This window comes from Microtus pennsylvanicus, chromosome 1 (genome assembly GCF_037038515.1).
Source record: "Microtus pennsylvanicus isolate mMicPen1 chromosome 1, mMicPen1.hap1, whole genome shotgun sequence".
Classification (NCBI taxonomy): domain Eukaryota; kingdom Metazoa; phylum Chordata; class Mammalia; order Rodentia; family Cricetidae; genus Microtus; species Microtus pennsylvanicus.
The window spans coordinates 94,435,892-94,457,775 of NC_134579.1; the positions used below are offsets into that span (position 1 = coordinate 94,435,892).

The window sequence follows — 21,884 nt, forward strand, 5'->3', positions numbered from 1 at the left end:
TATTTTCCTCTGTAAAACAGGGAGGCACGTGGTCTCAGTGTCTAATAATAGAGAGTAAACGAAATCAGGTAATGAGCAGAAAAACACAGCCAAGATAAGGGAAGCTGGTGCCCCGTACAGTGTCTTCCCTGAAAACGCCACCAAGTGAGCCTCTCCTTTACTGCAAACTCCAGGTGACCACATTAGCCTCACCCAGTAGATTAGCCTGCATCTATTCTGTTTGGCTTTTAGTATTTGGGTAAGGCTGGAAGAACCTGGAATGCTGTGCTGTTGGGAAGGAAGAACCTGAGGTTAGAGCATCTCTGGGGCTGGGAAACACGTCTTTTGTGCAATGCCATTTAGTAACACAGTGAGAATTTCCCGAGAGGGGATCAGAACGGGGCTCTGCAAACGAGTGCTCATTTACAACCCTTACTTTAGAAAAACCTTTCAAAGCCCAAGCGAGCACTTAGGAGCTTTGCTAATGTTCTCCAAATGTGGATAACCAAATGTTTTTTCTCCATTTCTTTTAAAATATCAAATATTTCTCCTTCATTACAAGGTAATGTTCTGAGACCATAATGAATCATGATAGCACAAACATACCTGTTATGAAAAGAAAAATGATAAGAGGAGTAAAATCAGGGGAAACATTGGTACACTCCAAGTGGTGATTTATTGCATAATTCGTCTTTGGACCCTTGATAGAAAAATCAACATCTGTGTCTTAATGGATGTGTTTTTAAAAATGGATAGAGGGAATCTGCTAATCTGCATGGGTTTGCTTGGGGATTTTAATGTAATCTATTACATTTGTGTGTGTGTGTATATATATATATATATATATACATATATTATAAGGTATAATGTATATGCATGTGTGAGTGTGTGTGAGTGAGTACGAGTGTGAGTGTGTCATGGCACATGTGTGGAACACACATATTTATACATATAGTGAATGTGCACGTATGAGCGTGTGTGTGAGTCCAAGTGTGTGCATGTCATGGCATATGTGATATGTGTGGACTATATATGTATGCATGTACAGTATGCGGTGTGTGTGTGCGTGTATGAGTGTGAGTATATGAGAGTATGGGTGTGTGCATGTCATAGCACCTGTGTGGAAGAAGATGACTTGGGTGTCTGTCACTGCCTCCCACCTTTTTTGACATGGGATCTGCTGTGCATTGCTGTTTGAATGCTGCTGGCCACTTCATCTGCCTCTCACCTCCTGGTACAAGCGCACTGAGATTAGAGTCACTTGCGCTACCATGTCTAGCTTCTCTGGGGGTCCTGGGGGCCTGAACTCAGGACATCAGACTTAGGCAGCAAGCACTTCCCCTGCTTCATCATCTTTCTAGACGCCCCCCCCCTTAGTTTTTTGAGGCAGGGTCTCTTACTAAACCTGGAACTCACTGTTTTGGCTGTACTGGCCAGCAAGCAAGTCCCTGGACTCTTCCTGTGTCCACCTCCCTGGTGTTGGGACTTCAGGTGTATGCCAGCTTTTTATGTGGGTTCTAGGAATCCAAGCTCGGGTCCTCACTTGCCCCACTGAACCGTCTTTCCAGCAGCTATATTACATTTTATACTCCAAGTATCTCTCTGTCTCTCTCTGTCTCTGTCTCTCTGTCTCTCTCTCTCTCACACACACACACACTGACAACCTCCTAGCTTCATCCCTTCCCCTGTCTTTCAAGGCTATTGAGCCATTCAAACAACCCCAATGGCGGAAGCCAGACACCGAGTCAGTGTCACTCAGGTAGGAGCCTCAGCTGGCTTTTGATGACTCGGTCCTTTCCCTCTCCTTCTGCACGATTAGAAAGTTGCTGAAGCAGACAGTGGCAGAAGAGAAATGCTTCTAATTACACCGGGCGTTTCGACCACAGAAGCTACGCACGGTGCTTTTTCCCCCCCTTCTGGAAACCGAAAGTGCTATTGATTTCTGGGCGAGCTATGAAATGCGAGCTGCTCCTCACCGCCTTTTGGGTCGTCATGATGGAAATCTGACAGGCGGCTCCCAGTGTGTCACGGGTTCTGGGTTCTCCACATCTATAGAGCAGCCAACCTGCCCTCTGATCCCGTGGAAAGTTCACTTGGCTCAAACCCTGTCAGAGCAGCGACGCTCCATTTGTAAGTTAATACGTCCTGTTTAAAATGCTCCCAGCAGAGGTCAGGAGGCATTGCTGCGGAATCTATTAGACGAGATTGATGGAGGTTTTGGGGGTGGTGGATGGAAGCAGGACATGAGCTGTCACGGAAGTTAGAAAGTTCTTCTGGGGTTAGCAAGTGTGCCCAGGGCACCAGTCCATGTTGAGAACCTGCTAAGAAGGCATCGGAGAGATGGCTCAGTGAAAAAAGTGTTTCTCCTCCAAGTGTGGGGATCAGAATTCGGACCCACAGGACCCACATACAAAAATCCAGGAAGGTGTGGTGGCCTCCTGTAAACCCAGCACTCAGGAGGCCAGGACAGGTGATCCCTAGGACAAGCTCGCTAGATAGACTAGCTGGACTCGGCGAGCTCCAGGCTCAGCCAGAGCCTGCTCAGTACATAAGGTGGAGAGCAACTGGGGGAGGCGCTGAAAGTCAAATTCCACACACGGACACCAGTGAACCTCCTCATCCTGGACTCACACACATTCAAATAAGCACACACACACACACTCACACATATCCACGCATACGCATGAGCGCATTCACACCATACACTTATACACACACAAAGGAAAAACTCCACAACGAGCCAGGTGGGCACAGCACACTGTGTACCATGCAACCCGCAACCTGGTGTAATTCAGTAACAGAAGCGCCTGGGGTATATGGCAGGTGAGTGGTGGATTCAATTACTTCAGGGCTTGCCACCATACTGGGTTCCACCCGGTGTGGGAATAACTTGCTTACCTTCCCAAAGGGGCTTCCTGGAAGGAAACACATGTTTGAGATTTTTTTTTTTTTAATGTATGCCCAAGACGGATCTGGGGGAAGCAGTGTGTTGTTGGTGTTCTTTCCTGTTGGTGCCGAGGGCAGCTTGTGACCACCACTCTCCCCCATCCCCACCACCTTTTCTCCCTGAGAACTTAGTAGAGTCCCACATCCAGCCAACAGCCACATAAGCTATGTATACTTTCCCCAGTGGTCCCTGTGGAGTGCAGGGTGCTTTCTTGACTCTCTTTGAAGGGAGAGGGAGCCAGGCCCTGATAGGCTGATATCGCACCTGCCCCAGCTAAGCATCCCTGGCCTCCTTTGTTGCCTGCCAAATTTTGTTTCTGTACACGCCCATGATCTCTCAAATGAAGCTGGCAATTACTTTTATGAGCTATTCTTTCCTCTTTTAATGTACAAGCATTTTCATTTCCCCCATTTCTGCTTGAAGGACCTACTCCAGGCCTTTCCAGAGCACAGCGCCAACAGCTGTAGGACACTCAGGGGACACTAAGTGACCTCCTAGCTGCAAAGGAAGCTTGACTCAGCTATTGCCCACACCATCCCCCTGTGTTTAGAACTAAGCTCCAGGGTCTGCAGGGGGACTAAGTGGAAGTCATGACCAAGAAAGGTTGTACACTCTCAGTTCCTGCTTGTTCCAACAGAGATGACTAGGAAGCAACCGAAGCACTGCCCCCATTCCCTCACCCCCACCATGCTGAGCCTTACTCTTCTCTGGAGGCTCATAACTAGAAATCTTGTAGCCCACGGGGTGATCCGTCACTAGAAGTCACTTGGAAAGGGAGCGGGAGCTGTCGATGGCCCCTCTGGCAGCCGTTCCCCTGCCTTAGGAACCTGTCCTCACCTTCCATCTCCGCCTTTCTGGGACTAGGATTACAAGCACATACCAATATAGTTGTTTTTTTTTACATGAGTTCTGGAAATTTAGTTCATATCTTTACTAATTGAAGCATCTCCCCAGCCTGCATGTGATCTGATTTGAAAGAATAATGTACCACCCAAATGGACACCCGAGTCCCTTCTCACTGCCCATCTCAGAGCTGGGAGACTCTGTCACTTTCCAGCCAGATTGTTGTTCTTTTGACTTTCTATGTAGCTGCTCTTGTGTGCCCCACCCCTCTTGCCCATGCTCCACTGATGGAGTTCTCTTTTCATGTCTACTTGACACACGATAGGGACTCTCAGTCGAGGGCATGCCTCCATTAAGAGTTTCCCATAGTGCATATCCTTCCTTCCTTCCTTCCTTCCTTCCTTCCTTCCTTCCTTCCTTCCTTCCTTCCTTCCTTTTTTGTTTTTGTTTTTTCAAGACAGGGTTTCTCCATGAAACAAACAGTCTTGGCTGTCCTGGAACTCACTCTTTAGAACATACTGGCCTCGAACTCACAGAGATCTGCCTGCGTCTGCCTCCAGAGCACTGAGATTAAAGGCGTGTGCCACCACCGCCCGGCTTGTAGTGCATTTTCTTAATTAGCAGTATATGTGGGTGGTGCCATCCCTGGGCTGGTGGTCCCAGACGCTATAAGAAAGAAATCCAAGCAAGCCATAAGAGCAAGTCAGTAAGCAGCTCCCCTCCATGGCCTCTGCATCAGCTCCTGCCTCCAGGTTCCTGCCCTGAATCTAGTAAAACATGACTTCCTTCAATGATGAAGTAGGACCTGACATTCGGGAGCAGAAACAAACCCTTTCCTCCCTGAGTTGCTTTGGTTGTGGTCACTTTAAACACAACAGTGGAAACCCTAACTAAGACATCTTCCAACTCAGCATTTCCAGCTTGTCATTCCCTCTTAAACCTGTCATGGCTCTCAAGTGCCAAATACATATACTAGGCAGAGTCTCCAGCCTCAGTACCCTTTTAAATTAAGCCTTGATTTCTCTGACTGTACACAGAGCTCAAGGGCTCTGTCAATAGAATGGGGAATCGGTTAATAGTAATCAGGTATAACCCATAGCCTTGCTCACAATTTTATAAAGATTTGCTCTATTTTTAATTATGTGCATGAGTGTGCATTTGCATTTGAGTGCAGTGCCCAGTGAGGCCAGAAGAGGGCGTCAGACTCCCTGGAGCTGGAGTTGTGGGCAGTTTTAAGTTGTCCAGCACGGGCACCGTAAGTGCTCCTAACCACTGAGCCATCTCTCTAGCCCCCATGCTAGTCATTTGAAGTGTTTCCAAGTTTACTGTTGTTTTATTAAACAGGCTCATTAACACAAGCATTTATTGTCCAGGCTGTCCGCTGCTTGCCTCTTCAAACGGGTGGTCAGGAATCCCTTACAGATGGACAAGCCCTGCCTGGCTGTCCAGCATTTTAATATTGCTGCTACTTGCTGGGCAGGCAGCGCTGACTGTTTTTAATTTATAAAGGAGGATTTATGGACTCTTGGATGGCAACCGACAGCCAATCAATAAGGACTGATAATAACAGCGTGTAATATCAAGGAACATTAGGTCTGAGGCAGGATTTGGGGAGAGAAGTGGGCAGTTAGAAACCTTATCATTTGAAAAAAGGTCAAGGCCCTGGTAGCAATAAAAATGCCTAAGCAAATAAAACCACACCTGCGAACTGAGAGCCTCGTAAATTGCTGAGAAAGAAAGGCTTAGAGACCCCGTGAAGGGAAATTGCTCCCCCCTACTCCCTCGGCCAGGATTTGGGTTGCTGTAGGACCAATGTGGCCATTAAGAAAGGGACTGTGTAATACTGCTTAGGACAACAATGACAAGTGCAAGTGGCCAATGTCACTGAGGTGCCTGGGGCTGCAACAGGAGTCTTCCAGAAACCAGAGGAGGAGTTAGTGGCCCTAGAAAGGCTTAACTGTAAACCCTGGGGCTGAGCCTTGGCGTGTACCGGGAGGATCAACCACTTTCTGACATTCTGCCTCATTTCTTTGAGGGATGGGGGAGCACTTATTGATTTTACATTGTTGATTTATATAATAATTAAAAAAGCCCAAATTCATAAATTCTGTTCCCAATAATCATATTGCCTAAACTAAAGCAGTATCTGTGAACAGTTGTCAGTTTCAAAAGATAGCCATGGATAGCAAGGCTGTTCTGACCCGCTGACAGTTGTGACCCACTGAGGAAAGAAAGAGTTCACAGGCCTTCCCAAGACTGCATATATGATCAGATGTAAGCCCCACCTGCCCAAGGACCAGGTAACCTCCTGGGATTCTGGAAGTTAGAGATCTGGAAACTAACAACAAAGCATCTTGGCGCTACTTACCTGGAAAATTTCCAGGTGATGGTTTTGACCAAAATTTCATCTTGGTTAGTATTTAATACACTTAATAAAAGCTTGTTTAAATTTGGCCAAAAGGGTGGAACAGTATTTTTTTTCTTTTTGGCCAATTTTAGGATTAACTCAGACTCTCCTAAAACTCCATATACAATGTACCTAGACTCTTTTGCTCCCAGCTCCCAGAGGAACAGAGTGCTAAGACACTAAGTTTCTCCTTAGCAGCTACGAGGAGGTTCAGGAATAGGCAAGGAGTGAGATCCCATTGACTCACTTATGGGTTAGATTTTCCTGTAAAGCTCTTGGAAACTGAAGCGCCTGGAGAAATAAAACATATCTCTCATTTAAACCTTCCCTAGGCTACCTGGTTGATTAGAAGGTCTGTGACTCTGGAGAGCTGGGATGGTACAGGTCCAAAGCCAGATCATCTTGGGCTCTCTCTAGCCCTCAACATCAGCATTTCTGGTCCAGCTCCATGGGGTGACCTAGCATCTTTAAGAAGCCTAGGTAAAGAAATCCTTTGCTATATACAAAAAGGACCTGTAGCTCCCAACAGCTCAGTCTGAGCATGGCATCAGAGAGCATCTGAGGCCCGGAGCAGTGACATTCCGGCTTTGCTGTGAGCTTTCAGTCAAGGTATTTGAAAAGTGTCTTGAACTGTGACTTACTCTGTTCTGTAACTAACAAGATCTCATTTCTACGGCGGAGCATATCTTTGGGGACAACTTGAGTTTGCATTCTTTGTCTATGGTCACTAGTATTTGACCCCAGAATAAACAAGCCCTTACCCATTTTGAGGTAAGGCCTGTGTTTTTATTGTCATCCCCCTAGAGAGCTGCATATTCCAATCAGACCGGATTGACTCCAAGCCCCAGTTTCCCACAGAGGTTCCCCAACCCCCTGGCAACTCACCTCCTTGTAAGGTGTACTCGGTCACTGCCCTGCTGAAGACTCCCAGGCCTGCGCCGTTGTAGGCAGCCACCTGGATCTCATACTGGGTCCAGATGATGAGGTCAGTGACCAGGCAGTAGTTCACCTCCGGGCTGCTAATGTTCCTCTGCTGATGCTCCCCGGGCAGGCCAGCCAGGCGGTACCTATGGCAGAGAGGAAGCATGAGGGCTGGGACACCGCCCACGGTGGACTGTGATCGCCTTGAGAGAATGGCGGAGGTCAGCAGGCATGGACGAGGCTTCGAGCTAGGCCTGACCACAGCATGCCTTGGTCAATGGCTTCATACATACTATACTCTAATTTCCCGGTGACCGTAAACTCCAGATGAAGAGGAACAGGCTTTCAACTCCAGATGGCCATGGGGAAATTCTGTTGGTTTTGTTGCTGCTGCTTCAAGGTAAAGTCTTGCCACTGTAGCCTAGATGTCCTAGAACTTACCTGGTAGCCCAGGCTGGCCTCTGACTTGCAGTAATCCTCATGCCTCAGTTTCTCAGCTGGGACTGCAAGTGTGCACCACTCAGACTCGGTTTCCCATTTGAGAAAATGTGTTAAAAATGCCTCCATACAAGAGAGACCTGCACTGTCAGCCGAGACAGACTGCCCCAGCTGCTGGAAAGAGGCTATGGGGATCCTGGAGGCTGGTGGAACCCAAATGATGCTCCTTTCCTCCCTCTCTCCTTCCTTTCTATTGAGACAGGGTCTTGCCATGCAGCCCAGGCTTTCCTGGGACCCACGATACTCCTGCTTCAGCTTCCTTAATTACCCAGATGTGTATCATCACATTCTAAAAGTTCTGCATTTCAGGTGTGAACTGCCAAGTGTGTACAGTGACTCGGAGTCAAGGTTTGGAACCTGATCACTATCAGGGATGGAGAGAAAGGTTGGTCTTGCAGCTACATTGCCTGGAGAAAACAGGAAGCCAGTGGTCTGTGGTCTCCTGCCCTCTGTCCTAGTGCCCCATCCTGTTTCCATTAAAGAATAATCTAAATTGGTCCACAGATACCCCAGACCTAGAGTGAGTAGCTTTGAAAACATACTAAAACTTCTAAAGGGCTAGCCCATGGCTAAGTATAACCAATTGCTTTTTGGGGGGACCTTTGTGGGTTCTCGGGTAACATGTCCTTCAGCACCCTGAAGCAGAAATTTAAAGTTGGTCTTATTCACAAGATGGCTTACACAAACCATCTCTGAAAAAAAAAAAAGAGGCATGAATTAGGGAACGGCTTTTGTGCTGTGGAAGGCCTTTTCCTGCATTATTTTCATTAGCAAATGTTTTTTCCATGATTCCGTTTATAGAAGTTAATGTACTGAAGTAGCTCAGTTAATTCACAGAGCTTTTCTGGATCAGTTCCCCTGGGTAAAATGAGAGGCACGTACAGTCATCCTGCGGGCTTCTCGAAGCGTCCAATTTATAGCCCAGTTGTTCTTGCCTCCGCGAAATGCGGCTTTGTGTGATACCCAGAGAGGGGAAATGACTGACAAGACGTCCTTAAACAGAGAGGCAGCTGCGGACCCACTAACTTCTCACAGCGACTGGAGTCACCAGGGTCTTCCCAGCTACTGCCCCGCTGACAGAGCACCCAGGACAGGACAGGAACCCCCAGACCAACAGGGTCACTGAGGCAGGAAAACTAAAGCCCAGAAACCACAACTTCCCTAAGAGATATGCAAATGAGGGAGTAGAGAGAGGCCAGAGAAGTTTCTTCTTCAATCCAGGACTTCCCGAGGACATTCTTCCTGTCTAAGGAACCATTTGTGCTTGGTAAGGCTGATTTGGAAGGAAACAGAAAGGAGGAAGGACAGAAAGCCTTGAAGGCATGAAGGTCAAAGCTAGCTTTCTCTGCACCAGGTCTTGGTGGGAAGGCTCCTCCCAAACAGTCCTGAACAGAAAGCTCTGGGAAAGAACTGCGCTTTCGGCTGAGCCCTGCTAGGAGGGTTGAAGGATGAGAACTTCCCTGTGTGAGTCTGGGGAATTGCAGGTCCAATGTCTAATTAAAATTACTCCTGGGCTGTCTTTAGCCCCTCGACAGCCGTTCCTTGCCTACCTCTGTGTCTGAACTAACATCCTTAGGATTAACAGGCAAAACCTGAAATGAATCAATGTAACAGACCACTGGCTTCCCCAAACCAAAAGGCTGAGAGTGCTGTCAGCTGGCATCCGAGGTCGACAGTGCCTTGATTTAGGACTTTCTTTGTTCTTTGACTGTAAAACTTCAAGGAACTGTCCTCATGTTTGAATGCAGAATTAGAGGTGACCCGAATCTGCGTTGGGCCACGGTCACTTACAGTTGGTTCCAGAAATAAGCTCTTTTATTTCTGATATTCAATGTGGAGGTGTGCTTTCAGGCGGACAGAAGCTTGTGTTTAAATCTTGATTCCCACCTGGTGGGTTGGAGTGGGTGGAGTCTCATCTAATCAGTAGATTCATAATTGGCTCAGGAGTTGGTGGGAGCCAGGTGGGGCCTGCTGGAGAAGGTGGGTCACTATGACTGAACCTTTGAGGTATACACTTTGTGCCTAGCTCCTTCCATAGTCTTTCTGCTTCAAGGCCTCTGTACATCAGCACTGCCCCCCTGTAGGCCCTTCCATTCTCCCACCCACCACAAGCCCAGAGCAATAGAGCCAAGTGAGCACACAAGGAGCCCTTGGGAACCATAAGCCAAGATAAACCCCTCAGAGGGAGACTAGAAATACAGGGGGAGCGAAGGGGACAGGAGAGGGAAAGCCAGACCTTCCTCATTTGTGTTTCGTGCCGACAGAGTCTAGGACAATCAGCAGATAAAGTCCTGAATGCCTGGACATACATCCTCAGACAAGGCTGTGAAGTCAATAAGTGGAGGGTGTGGCCCAGCTGACAGAAGCCTGGCTGGCAAGCAGGAGGCCCTGGTTCAGCCCCAGCCCCTGGTAAACTGCAGATGGTAGTGCCTAGCACTGGAAAGTTGGCAGCAGGAAGAACAGAAGATCAAGACCCTCCTTGGCTACATAGCGAGTTTGAGGCTAGCCTGGGTTACATGAGCATCTGCCTCAAAACCAACCAAACAAACAGAGCAGGGAACAACCACACACAACCGGGCTGACTGGGAGTCAACCTGCTTGCAGCCCCGAGTGTTCCTGCGTCAGCAATCCCCCCTCTCCTTATCAGGACCGGTGAACCCGAGCAACCTGCCTTGGATTGCAGGAACGAGAGGAAGGGCTTGACTTGAAACTGAGGTTTCGCTTAAGCTTGAAATCGTTAAAGCTTGCTGTAATGAGTCCTAGGAGACGTGTAACCCAGAGAGCACCATGAATATGCATCTCCACAGGACACCTCGCTGCACCCACGCCTTGGGCTTATCCACCATCAGTTCCCTATATGATTCTGTGTAAATATCATCCCTCTTTTAAGATAAGCATAAGGAAATGTTTAATTATTATTGTTGCCATGTGTGCGTGTATGGTCTATATGTGTTCACATGTGTGTGTGCACGTGTGCATGTCGGTGTATGCGTACCTATGCGTGAATGTGTGTGGAGGCCAGAGGTCAACACTAGCTTTCCTCTCTGCTTCACAGGGGTCTCTCACTGAACCTGGAGCTCATCCATTTGGCTAGTCTGGCTGATAAATGAGCTTCAAAGATCCCCCTGTCTTGCCCGACTCCCAGCCCCTGCTCTGGGGTGACTGACATGTGGCACCAGGCCCTGCTTTTTGTGTGGGTGCTAAGGACTCACACTCAGGCACTCAATGCTTGCAGAGCCAGCCTCTCACCCACTGAGCCACCTCCCACGCCCCGAGTAGATATTTCTTCACCGCTTTCTGGGAGAAACTGCAAAGTCACCCCTAGGAAGGTCTAGCTCCAGGGAGCCCTTCACTACCCAACACACTTTCCAAGAAAAGGATATGAGATTAGCATTGGGGGGACATGGTGGGGGACACAGGCTGAGGTCCTTGTTCAGGACATGAAGCCTGTCCCAACCATACATTCTCCTCAGCCACTTCATCAGGGAAGAGTAGGATTCACTTTGAAAATAGAATGGGCAAGGGGGTCCACTCTGGCCTGGGCTCTAGGGGTCCTGGGGACATATGCTGGATGTCTGAGAAGGTCAAGGAGAAGGACAACTCCACAGAGCATCCTCTTTCCTCCTTTCTGGGAGGATCTGTTACCCTGGAGATGGGCTCAGTCCGAACGGATGAATTTTTATCCAGAAATAAACAGGATTTTTTTTTAAAGGACATAACCCTGAGTGCCTCTCGGAGAAACATGCTGCCTATTATTATAAATATTTTATCACCGTGCGAGCACCCTAACTACTTCTTACGGTGTGAGCCACCAAGGTGATTGATCTTCTATTTGCTCCCATGCATTGTGTGTTGGATCCGACACAGAGCCTGTGCCCTGGAGGGTTCTCGCTCGGAAAGCAAACCGCGAGCTGCAAGCTGGGGCCTTTCTCAGAAGCATTTGCAGGCGAATGCATCTTGGTATGGGTCTTTAATTTCCACCCACTTTGATATTCAAGGCCTGGGGTGGTGTGCCCTCATTTTTTTAGGCCTTCCTTCGACTTAAACTCTCAACATTACAGATGCCCCCTTCCCCCCTCCAATCCAATAGCACTGTCACCAAGAATCTTTTAAGGACAGTAATCCCAAAAAGTAGAGAGATGTGCAGTCTGCCATGTGACCTCATAACATCAGACAGTTTTATTATTAGGCTCTGTGCCGCAAGCGTGTTCGGGGGACAAACATCACTGCCCCTACTTGACAGGCTCTGCCTTGGGGACCCTCCTTCTTCAGAGAAAGGCGCTGGTTGTGAGCAGGGCAAGCTAATTATTTTCATTAGTTGACGGGCGTGGACATGGGGGATGGCTAAAGTCGGAAGGGAAGCACAGCCTTGAGGCACAGGAACCCTTAGTGTGAGGCAGCAGAAGGATGGGTAGGAAGGTCAGGCTACTGGCAACTGCCACCAACTGGAACAGAGCCCAGGGCCACTGCTGCTGGATGACATGACTGTCTCCCTCTGACCTTTTGCAAATGGAGGATGACAGCTGGGGGCAGAGATATGGGGAGCTTGGGCACTGACTTTCTGTTGGTTCTTTAAGCCCCGTTAGACAGACAAGGCTGAGCTCAGGTTAGAGGAGAATCATAGGCTGCAGGGAGGTGGAAGAACAGCAGGGAACCGGCTGTGTCCTGCAGCTCTGGCTCGCTCCGAGCAGGGGCTTTCCACAAAGAAGCCTTCTCTCCAGCAACCATCTTCTCTTAAGGGTCTCTCGGTGCATGCAGAAGCCCCATCTCCCATCTCACTCCACGGTTAGCTGAAGTGAGGAGACTACAGTCACAGGTCTTTTACAGGCGAAGCAAATGGAGCTGAAGAGCCACCATTCTCAAGCTGACATTCCAGCACTTGGGAGGTGAGATGAGAGATCAGGAGGTTGTGAGCCTCCCTGGCTACATCGTGAGCTGGAGGCCAACCTGGCTACACGAGACCTTGACACAGCAAAAGACATACAATAGGGCCAGCGAGATGGCACTAGGTAAGGGTGCTTGCTGCAAGGCTAGCGTGATCTGAGTTTATCTCTGGGCCCCACAGTGGGAGGACAGAATGTCGTCTGATGAAACTCCATACACTAAATAAAGAAACGTCATGAAACTGCAAATGATACATAAAGGGAAGAAAGAAAGAGTCCCGGTGAGGGGGGGGGGGTTTGTCAGAGTCGTCAGGAAAAAACCCACATCTCTCATAATGTAAATATCTATACTTTCTGACGGTCTTGGTGACCCCCGGGAAAGGGTCCTTTATGGTGGTGGATAACTCCTGTAAGGTCAGCACTTGGGAGCTGAAGGCAGGAGGATATGCCTTCAAGAATGTCCTCAGCCGGACTAGAGAGATGGCTCAGGGGGTAAGGATACTAGCCGCTCTTCCAGAGGTCCCGAGTTCAATTCCCAGCAACCACATGGTGGCTCACAACCATCTGTAATGTAAAGAGACCTGGTGCCTTCCTTGCCAGCAGTACATTGTATGCTTAATAAATAAATAAATAAATCTTTTTTTAAAAAAAGAATGTCCTCAGCCATATTAACAAGTTCTAGGCCAACATGACCTACACAAGACTTGTCTCAAACAAGAAAGCAACAACAGAACAAAAAGAGAAAGAGAGACTCCAATATTTTCACAATTTCCTTCCTAGTTAGACCTCTGTTAAACAAGCACTCACGAACCCCAGCCCAGTGTGTGACAGGGAGGTATTTGGAGAATAATGAATGCATTCCTGCTTCAGTAAAGCTCATAAGATTAAGGGGTGATGGTGGTGCATACTTTTAATCCCAGCACTCTGGAGGCAGAGGCAGGCAGATCTCTGTGAGTTTGAGGACAGCCTGCAGTCTGGTCTACAGAGTGAGTTCCAGGACAGCCAGGGCTACACAGAAAAACCCTGTCTTGAAAAACCAAAAAGAAGAAGGAGGAGGGGGAGCAGGAGAAGGACGAGGAAGAGGAGGAGGAGAAGAGGAGGAGGAAGAAACACTTTAATTCTAATCAATCTTTTCTCTTTTAATTTGTCTCAACAAAAAGCTCCACAGGGATGACATTTGGTATCATTTTGACATTAGTGGTAGCTTGGACAAAGGAGGTGCTTCGCTCAGATGCAAACCTACCATTCCTCCTTAGGCTGGGCTAGCAACCTGCATATCCTTTGGTGACATTTGGTAGGTACACATGTACCTTCACCCTGCCCTAACACCAAAAAATACATCGCTTTCATTCCCAACACCTAAACATTGCCAAGTTGTGAGTATACACGAATATGTGTATATAAATTTCTTTGGGGGGGCCTGGAGAGATGGCTTTACAGTTAAGAGCTCTTACTGTGGACCTGAGTTCAGTTCCCAGCTCACAACTGCCTGTAACTCAAGTTTTAGGGCAGCAGTTCTCAACCTGTAGGTCATGACCTCTTTCAGGGGTCAAATGGCCCTTTCATAGGGGTTATATCTAAGACCATAAGAAAACACAGATATTCACATTACGATTCCTAACAGTAGCAAAATTACAATGATGAAGTGGCAATTATTTTATGGTTGTGATTACTGCAACATGAGAAACTGTAGTAGATAGGGGGCCAAGGCACTAGGAAGGTTGAGAGCCACTGCTCTAGGGCATTCGACACCCTCTTCTGACCTCCTAGAGTACACTTAGGTACACATACCCATACACATATATGCATAACCAATGTTTTTCCTTTGCTATGCCAGAAGATCTGGCAAAAATGGAACAAATTAGCATAGTAACTGTTGGTTAAACACTACTTCAAATTAATTCAGTTAAGTGATTGTTCTTACGAAAGTAGGCATCCATAGAGGAAGGGTCACAGTGAAGAATGCATCTGCTATCTCTTCCATAGTGCCCCCCTCCATTCTCCTACTCAGTGCAAATGCTAACACTCATCTGCGTGGCCTCCACACACCCAGGAGGCCCCCACAAGGGTGCCCATTGGCTGTGAACTCTGCTTTGCTGCAGTAGGCACCCCTACCTAGAGGCTGTCACTTGACCTGCACCCCAAAGTTCTTATTGGCTGCTGCTAACATTTAACAGGACAGCCTGAAGGTTTGTTCTAGGTACTTGCCTGAGGATGTAGCCCCGGAGCACCCCATTGTGTTCCGTTTCTGGTGGTGGCTGCCACTGCACCATGATGGACTGGTTGGTTCTCCCACTGGCTACAATGTTTTTTGGGGGAGCACTTGGTGGTTCTTCTGGTAACATCAACCTAAAGATAAAAATATATTAGAGAGAGAGAGGTAAGGGTCAGCAGCAAGGTACCCGGCCCAGAGCCTTGTTGAGGAGAAATCCAGCCGAAAGCATGCAGCTGACCTCACTGGGGCTGTGTGTGCAAGAGTTACGGCAGTCAGCAACTCAGCCAGGAGGCAATGGCGGAGGTGCGGTTCATAGTGTTCATCTAGTGTCCTGCTTAGCTCTAACTGTTAACTTTACAAAAACCTGGAAACACCTGGGAAGACAGTCTAAATGAGAAATGATCTATCTTAGGTTGGTATGTGGGTATGTCTGTGGGGGACCATCTTCATCGAGCTGACGGACATGGGAAGACCCAGACCACCGTGGGCAGTATCATTCCCTATGCAGGAGATACTGGTTTGAGTAAGAGCGGAGAAATCCCGCCGAGCACAAGCAAACACATATGCGTATGTCAGTTTCCCTCCGTCTTAACCATGGTTTTGGCGTGACTACCTGCTTGAGTACCTGTCTCTACTTCTCCACTATGATGGACTGTAACCTGGAACTGCCAGCTGAAACAAACCCCTTCTCCCCTAAGCACTTTTATCAGGGTCCTTTATCACAGCCACAGAAACGACACTAGGACATCCATGAGGCCCTGGGTTCCAACCCCTGCATCGATACTTTGGGTGTGGTTGCATGTCTGTAATCTCAGCACTCTGTTGGTAGAGGGAGGAGGGTGGTCCTCGGCTACAGAGTGAATTCCAGGCCAGCCCGGACTACATAAGACTCCGCCCCTCAAAGAAGGCAGTGCTGTCAGGAGGGACCTGCGAATGCACAGAGCACCTTGGGAAGGGTCTATGACAGCTGCTGCCTCCAAGCAATTAAGGGAAGCACAGCTAGCTCAGAATGTGCCAGTGTTCATGCTGCTCAGGTTTCCGCCAGAACCGTGAGGCTGGTCATTCATCTCTGTATCTACTGTTGGGATCCACACCATCTAGGCTCTGGGTGGGGGTCAGGCTCACTCACCTGCTGGTCTCCGTGCTGTACTGGCCCTTGCCTACTTGGTTCACAGCGCACACCCTGAACTGATAGGTTCGGGCTGGAGTCAAGCCACTCACAGTGACGGCTGTCATCTCCGGGTCAACATTTGACAGATGCACTTTCCATGGAGAGTCTACAAGAAGGAGCAGAGCAGAGACACTCACGAGCATGCGCCGTCACGGGACTGGTGTGCTGGCATGAAGTTCATGAGCCTCACCCCAAACCAAGGGTAGAATCCTGTTATTCCTATGGCCATCCCAGGACAAGAGGGATGAAAGACACCTCCATCTGTCCTCAGCAAGGAGTTGTGTGTGGCTCTGAGTGTGTCCCTCTTTCCCTCTCTCCTTTATTTTCTTTCTGTTTGTCTTTATTCCTTCCTTTCCTTTCCTTTCCTTTCCTTCACTTTCTGTTTGTATATGTGTTAGTACGTACACAACTGAGGTTGTACATGCATGTGGAGGCCAGAGGGCAATCTTGGGGATCATTCGTTTCTGAGATAGGATCCCTCACTAGTGCGGAACTCGCAGATCTAACTAGATTGGCTGGTCAACAAGTTCAAGCTCCAGGGAGCCTCCTGTCTCTGCCTCTGCAGTATTGGGATCACAAGCTGGCACCATTACACCAGCTGTTTTTAGATAGATTCTGGGGAATTAAATTCGGGCCCTTAACACTTTACTGACTGAGCCATCACCCCCCACCCCAGCCAAAATATAAACTTTTTTTCTTCTTCAGCTTGCATATGGCGCTTCAAGGGAAAGAAGAAAATCCTTATTTCTGGACTCAAAACGAAGTGTGGAAAGTTGTCTGTCAGCATTCAGTCAGGCAGCTCAAGGATTTGTCTCCAGGAAGAGGATGCTCCACACATCAGGGAATGATAAATAGGCACTATATTTGTTAACAGTTTAATAAGGAAACGACTATGATAAATACAGATGGGCTAGGCAGTTTGCAACCCATCTGCAGTGTGGCAGCCTGTTTCTGCCACACCCCCGAGCTGCTCTGGCTGGGGAAAGACATGCACAATTCATAGCTAGCATGGTGCATCTCTTGGAAGCTGCTTCCCTGCAGGTGTGGAAGGGTATCTCTAATAACAGAATGGGCTATTGCCTGCAAGGAAGCCTCGGGAACGTTCTGGTAGGAGTGATACTGTCGCATGTTTTCTGAACAGTTTAAATATTCCTCTCAGCCCAGCCAAGAGTGACCTGGCTGTGACTTAGAGCATCTGCTGTGCCTGCCCACTCTGAACACTTAGGTGCCGGGCAGATTCTTCTGGCCTCACCCTTCTCATCCATCTGAGACGGTGATACTAGCAACCCCCTTTCGCACACCCTGAAGATGGTCAGAGGGAGATGGATGACCAGGGAGCTGGGCTCTGCTTTGACCGTGGGCAACAAGCACCAGCTGCGCATAAACACCACCCATAAAAATCACAGCTGCTTCTGCAGAAGCTGAGGGCCAACTGTAGGGGGTCATGGCATGCACCAAGGTTTCATGGGAATTGTGCCTGCCACTCTAACTGCTTACAGGTTACCATGAAGTGGCCTCCTATTGCTACAGAATAGAACCCAGGCTCCCCAAAGCAACAAGAGGGATGCCTATCCCCACGTCGGAATCCATTATCTGGGATTCCTGAACACAGAAGTCAAGCTGCCTCACATACGGTGCCAGTTGGGCTGCAAAGACGGATTTTTGTTTTTTTAATGATTGTAGATAAAGCTGCTTCTGAGCACAGCTTTCTGGAAATATGGTTTCCACCACAAGCTGTGCTGTGCTGTATTCCTGGCTTTTGATTTTTGGTGGTTCAGGTAATTAGCTGTTGACAAGGATCCCTCTACGTTTCATTTAGAAGCACAATACTGGGCTTAGTGGGTAGAAGGGCTTGCTCTGCAAGCAAGAGGACTTGAGTTTGAATTCCCGATACCCACAGAAGAAGCTGGGTGTAGTCAGAGTCTGATCATTCATTTCCTGACCGCCCAGACACGAAATAATCACGCAGAAACTGTATTAATTAAAACACTGCTTGGCCTATTAACTCAGGCTTCTTATTAACTAACTCTTACATCTTAAATTAAGCCATTCCTATTATTTTGTGTTTTACCATGAGGCTCGTGGTTTACTGGTAAGGTTCCAGGGTGAGCATCTTTCTCCTTCAGCAGCTACATGGCATCTCTCGGACTTTGCCTTCTTTTCTCCTCTATCTCGGCTTGGAATTCCCGCCTTGCTCTATTCTGTGATGCCATAGGCTCAAAGCAGCTTCTTTATTAACCAATGGTAATAAAACATATTCACAGCATACAGGGGGGAATCCCACATCAGCTGGTCATGACTGTGTGTGTGCCTGAAACCCCAGTCTTGGGGCAGACAGGCAGATCCTGAGAGTTTGCTGGCCAGTCTGGCCAATGAAAGTGATTTTCAGCTCAGTGAGAGACCCTGTCCTGAGGCAATGAAGTAGAGAGTGAGATAAGGCAGCTGGCATCCTGCTCTGGCCTCCTCATGTGTGGGCACCGGTATGCTTACATGCACCTACCATACACACACATGCGCGCGCGCGCGCGCGCACACACACACACACACACACACACAGGAACCCATAGGATGTATATCTTCATTAGCTATGGAAAAGCTAGTCCTCTGAACCTCTGTCACTATATATAGCCTACAAAGACCAGAGTTTCTCAGCCAACTCCATCACAGGAGTCTCTGACAATGTGGAAGGTCATCGGACTGCCCTTGACACCGTGGAGCTGGGCCTGGCTTTGCTGAGGCTAACAGTTACAGAACTAGCTTCCTTCCAAAGATGGTTGGCATGAGACAGGAAGACCCGGATGATGGGCATTCACTGTGAACTCTTCCATTTAGAGCTGTCCAGTTTCCTATGAACTTCTGTAAAGTTGAGAGTCCATCAAGACCATAAGTCACCTCGCATCTGTTAGGAAAGTGGAAATCAAGCAAACCAACAGAAAATAACAAGGATCATGGGATCACACGCTGAGCTACCTACTTCCCCTCCGAACCCTGGAGGTGTAGTCTCAGGCGACCCATCCCAGCCTTCTCCTCCTCTGGACTGCAAGGGAGCAGCTATTCTGGTTCCATAGCATGAGTGAGCCTAGCCATGCAGGGAGGGACAGAACTGGGAGCATGTGGTACCAGTTGGTTGACTAAGATGGTTCATCAGTGCCAGACAAGGGTAGGAAGCTGCCTGCTGGGGCTTTATCCTGGTGTGTCCCCATCAAGCCTTACATTGAGGCTGGGTCTCCTGGTGTGATGGCTAGTGTCAACTTGACAGAATCTAGAATCATCTGTGAGACAGTCCTCTGGGCATGCCTGCTGGGCTATCTTAATTATAATAACTGAGGTGGAAAGAACTGCCCACTGTGGGTGACACCATTCCCTAGTCGGGAGACTGCATACGTGGAGAAAGGGCTGAGTGGCAGCATGCATTCGCTGCTTCCTGTTACCTAACAGAGGGTGTGATGTGACCAGCCGCCTCCAGCGTCTATCACCTTGACTCTTCTGCCATGATGGACCATGCCCTCCAACTATGAGCCAGAACAAATGCTTTCTTCCTTGGGTTGCTTTGGTCAGGGTATTTCTCATGTACGCTAGGGCATGCTGTTGGGAGGGAGTGTTGGGGGAGGCATGGGTGCCTTTAAGAGGGGAGAGTGGGGCTTGGGACTTCCCTACATGTGTGAGACACTGGATTTAATCCTCAGCACAAAACACACAAGACAAAACCATAAGGAGACAAAAGAGAAAGATGAATGCCTTTCTTGCAGGAGTGTTCTCCGTTCTCCGTGGTGGAACTTGCCTAGCTGCTAAGTGCTCCTGGCTCTTCTCCTTGGCAGCCTCATACGTACCTGTCTTCCTTCCTTTCTGCTTCTCTACTGGGTTGTGACATACCCTCTCCACTTTACACATCAGCCAGCCTCAGGGATTCTGCTATAGCAACACACATCTACCCTAAGACGCTGCTGCCCCATGCACTGCCTCCCAGCTTCTGTCCAGTACAACTTTGGGCCACGCTGCTCTTATAGAGCACAAACAGCTCTTCCATGTCCATGACCTAAGGCTCAGGTCTGCTACCAAGCCTGATTTGACAAAGGACCCATTCATCTCCTCAGTGTCCCTGGTCTATGAATAGCTCCAGGCACCTCTATAGAATTCTTTATTTATCCTTTTCCCTCCCGAAAAGAAGATAAGGAATCTGGCAGGTAGAGAAATCAAACTGTGAAACTGATCGAAAATGGCCCAACCCATCTCACAGGCACCCTGATTGTGTCCCCTCCTCAGAAGAAGTAGCTTGGGAAGGATTTGTTTATTGATGAGCGCTAGAGCTGCAAACTTGCTAAGGACTGTTAAGATGTAAATAGCGTAGCACGTCCAGACCGGACAGTCAATGGGCGGGCGACAACACGGAGGGGCTTTTGAGAAGATTCCCGTCCCAGCCAGTTCTCACGAGACTGCCTGAGTGGTTGGAGAGTTGAGGATGCCTGTGAGGGGCCTGACCCACGGGCCTCTCCTGCCTCATTCCTCCCCTTCCAGTACTCCTCTTGTGCCTGATCATGGAGCTGCTACTCCATTCTGAAAGGCTTGATCTCTCTCTCTGTGGGCTCAGATGATTACAGATTGATTTTTTTCTTTTCCATATTTTGTGTGTGGTGTACACATGTTCTTGTGGGCACAGAAACATGCACATGTGGGTGACATGTGTATGAGCAAGCCTGTTTAGGTCAGAGGTCCATGTCAGATGTCTTCCTTGATTGCTCTCTACCGTGTGTGTGTATGTGTATGTGTGTGTGTGTGTGTGTGTATGTGTGTGTGTGTGTAGAGAGAGTGACCTTGCACATGCATGTGCACATGCATACCTGCACACACCCAGACAAATACAGACATACCCCATACACAAACAAAGAACAAATTCAGATCCCCCATGATATTGCGTTTGTGGCATAATCAAAGTGTAAATTGATTATTTTCCAGTTTTCATGTCTCTGCCTGATGCAAGTGTCTGCACCCTGAAGCTCACGAAACACAAGCACCGTGTTAGCACCAAAGGTTTATCACCAGCTGGGGGATAAGTTGGCCTCACTGACATACTAGAGATGGTGGAAGCCAAGCTAGCGTCTCTCTGGCTGCTATTCTCATAGAGTGCTAGCCCTTCTTGGCAAACCCAGTCACGTCTCTTTGTTGCCCTGCTGTGGCAACTAGAGAAGTCACCGAAATGACCAAGACGCTGAGAATTCTCCTGGGTCCCTCAAGATCCCAGCTGAGAGAAGAGGTGCCACATTAACCAGAGACTCCTCCCACCATGCCAAATTGTCCTTGCAGGCAGTGTCTGTGAGCACACATATTGAATTCTTTAGGACCAGACTGCATGCTCAAGACAGGTGCAGCTGAGAGCGGAAGCTGGTATAGCTAAGCTAAGACTGCCAGAGCTTAAAGGACGTATTAAGGGGAGACAGTCCAGTCAGTAAAGTGCTTGCCTGGCAAACATGAGGGCCTGAGTTCAACTCCAGAACCCATGGTTTTTGTTTGTATTTTCCAGTGTCAGTCACTTGCAAGCCCAGTGCTAGGAAGATGAGACAGGAAGTTGCTTGGGTTCCACTAGCCAGCCAGCCGAGCCTCATGGGTGAGCTCTAGGTTCAATGAGAGGACCTTGTCTCAAAAAAAAAAAAACCAAAGAAACAACAACAACAAAAAAAAACCAAAGCAGGTAGGGTTTGAGGAAGATACCTTACAGGTTCTTATCCACATGAACACATGCACAGGCGCATGCGCGTGCACACACAAACATAGAGCCCATCAAACAATGATGGTGTTAAGTCAAAGTGACAGTGAGAGCTCTTGACATGATCTGAAGAGAAGGGTGTTCTCCCACACAGGCTAACCACAAGGAAAGCATCAGGCAAACTCCAACTGAGCAGCATTCTTAAAGCCACCAGCTTTCCTCAGAGCTATCAAGGTCACCACAAGGGAGGGACGTCTGAGAAACTGTCCTGCCTCCTGATCCCAAGGAGCCATGATGACTGAACATCCTGGGGGTCCTG

At 48.5% G+C, this 21,884-nt stretch overlaps 1 protein-coding gene across 1 annotated transcript in view; it reads right to left on the reverse strand.

Moving 5' to 3' along the window:
• Positions 1-21,884, reverse strand: part of Sdk1 (sidekick cell adhesion molecule 1) — a 959,866-nt gene that overhangs the window by 190,559 nt on the left and 747,423 nt on the right. The window contains exons 15-17 of the mRNA XM_075974284.1: positions 15,823-15,970; positions 14,687-14,827; positions 7,062-7,243 (exon numbers count right to left, since the gene is read on the reverse strand). Of these exons, the coding sequence (XP_075830399.1) occupies positions 7,062-7,243; positions 14,687-14,827; positions 15,823-15,970 (471 nt within the window). The remainder of the gene's footprint in view (positions 1-7,061; positions 7,244-14,686; positions 14,828-15,822; positions 15,971-21,884) is intronic.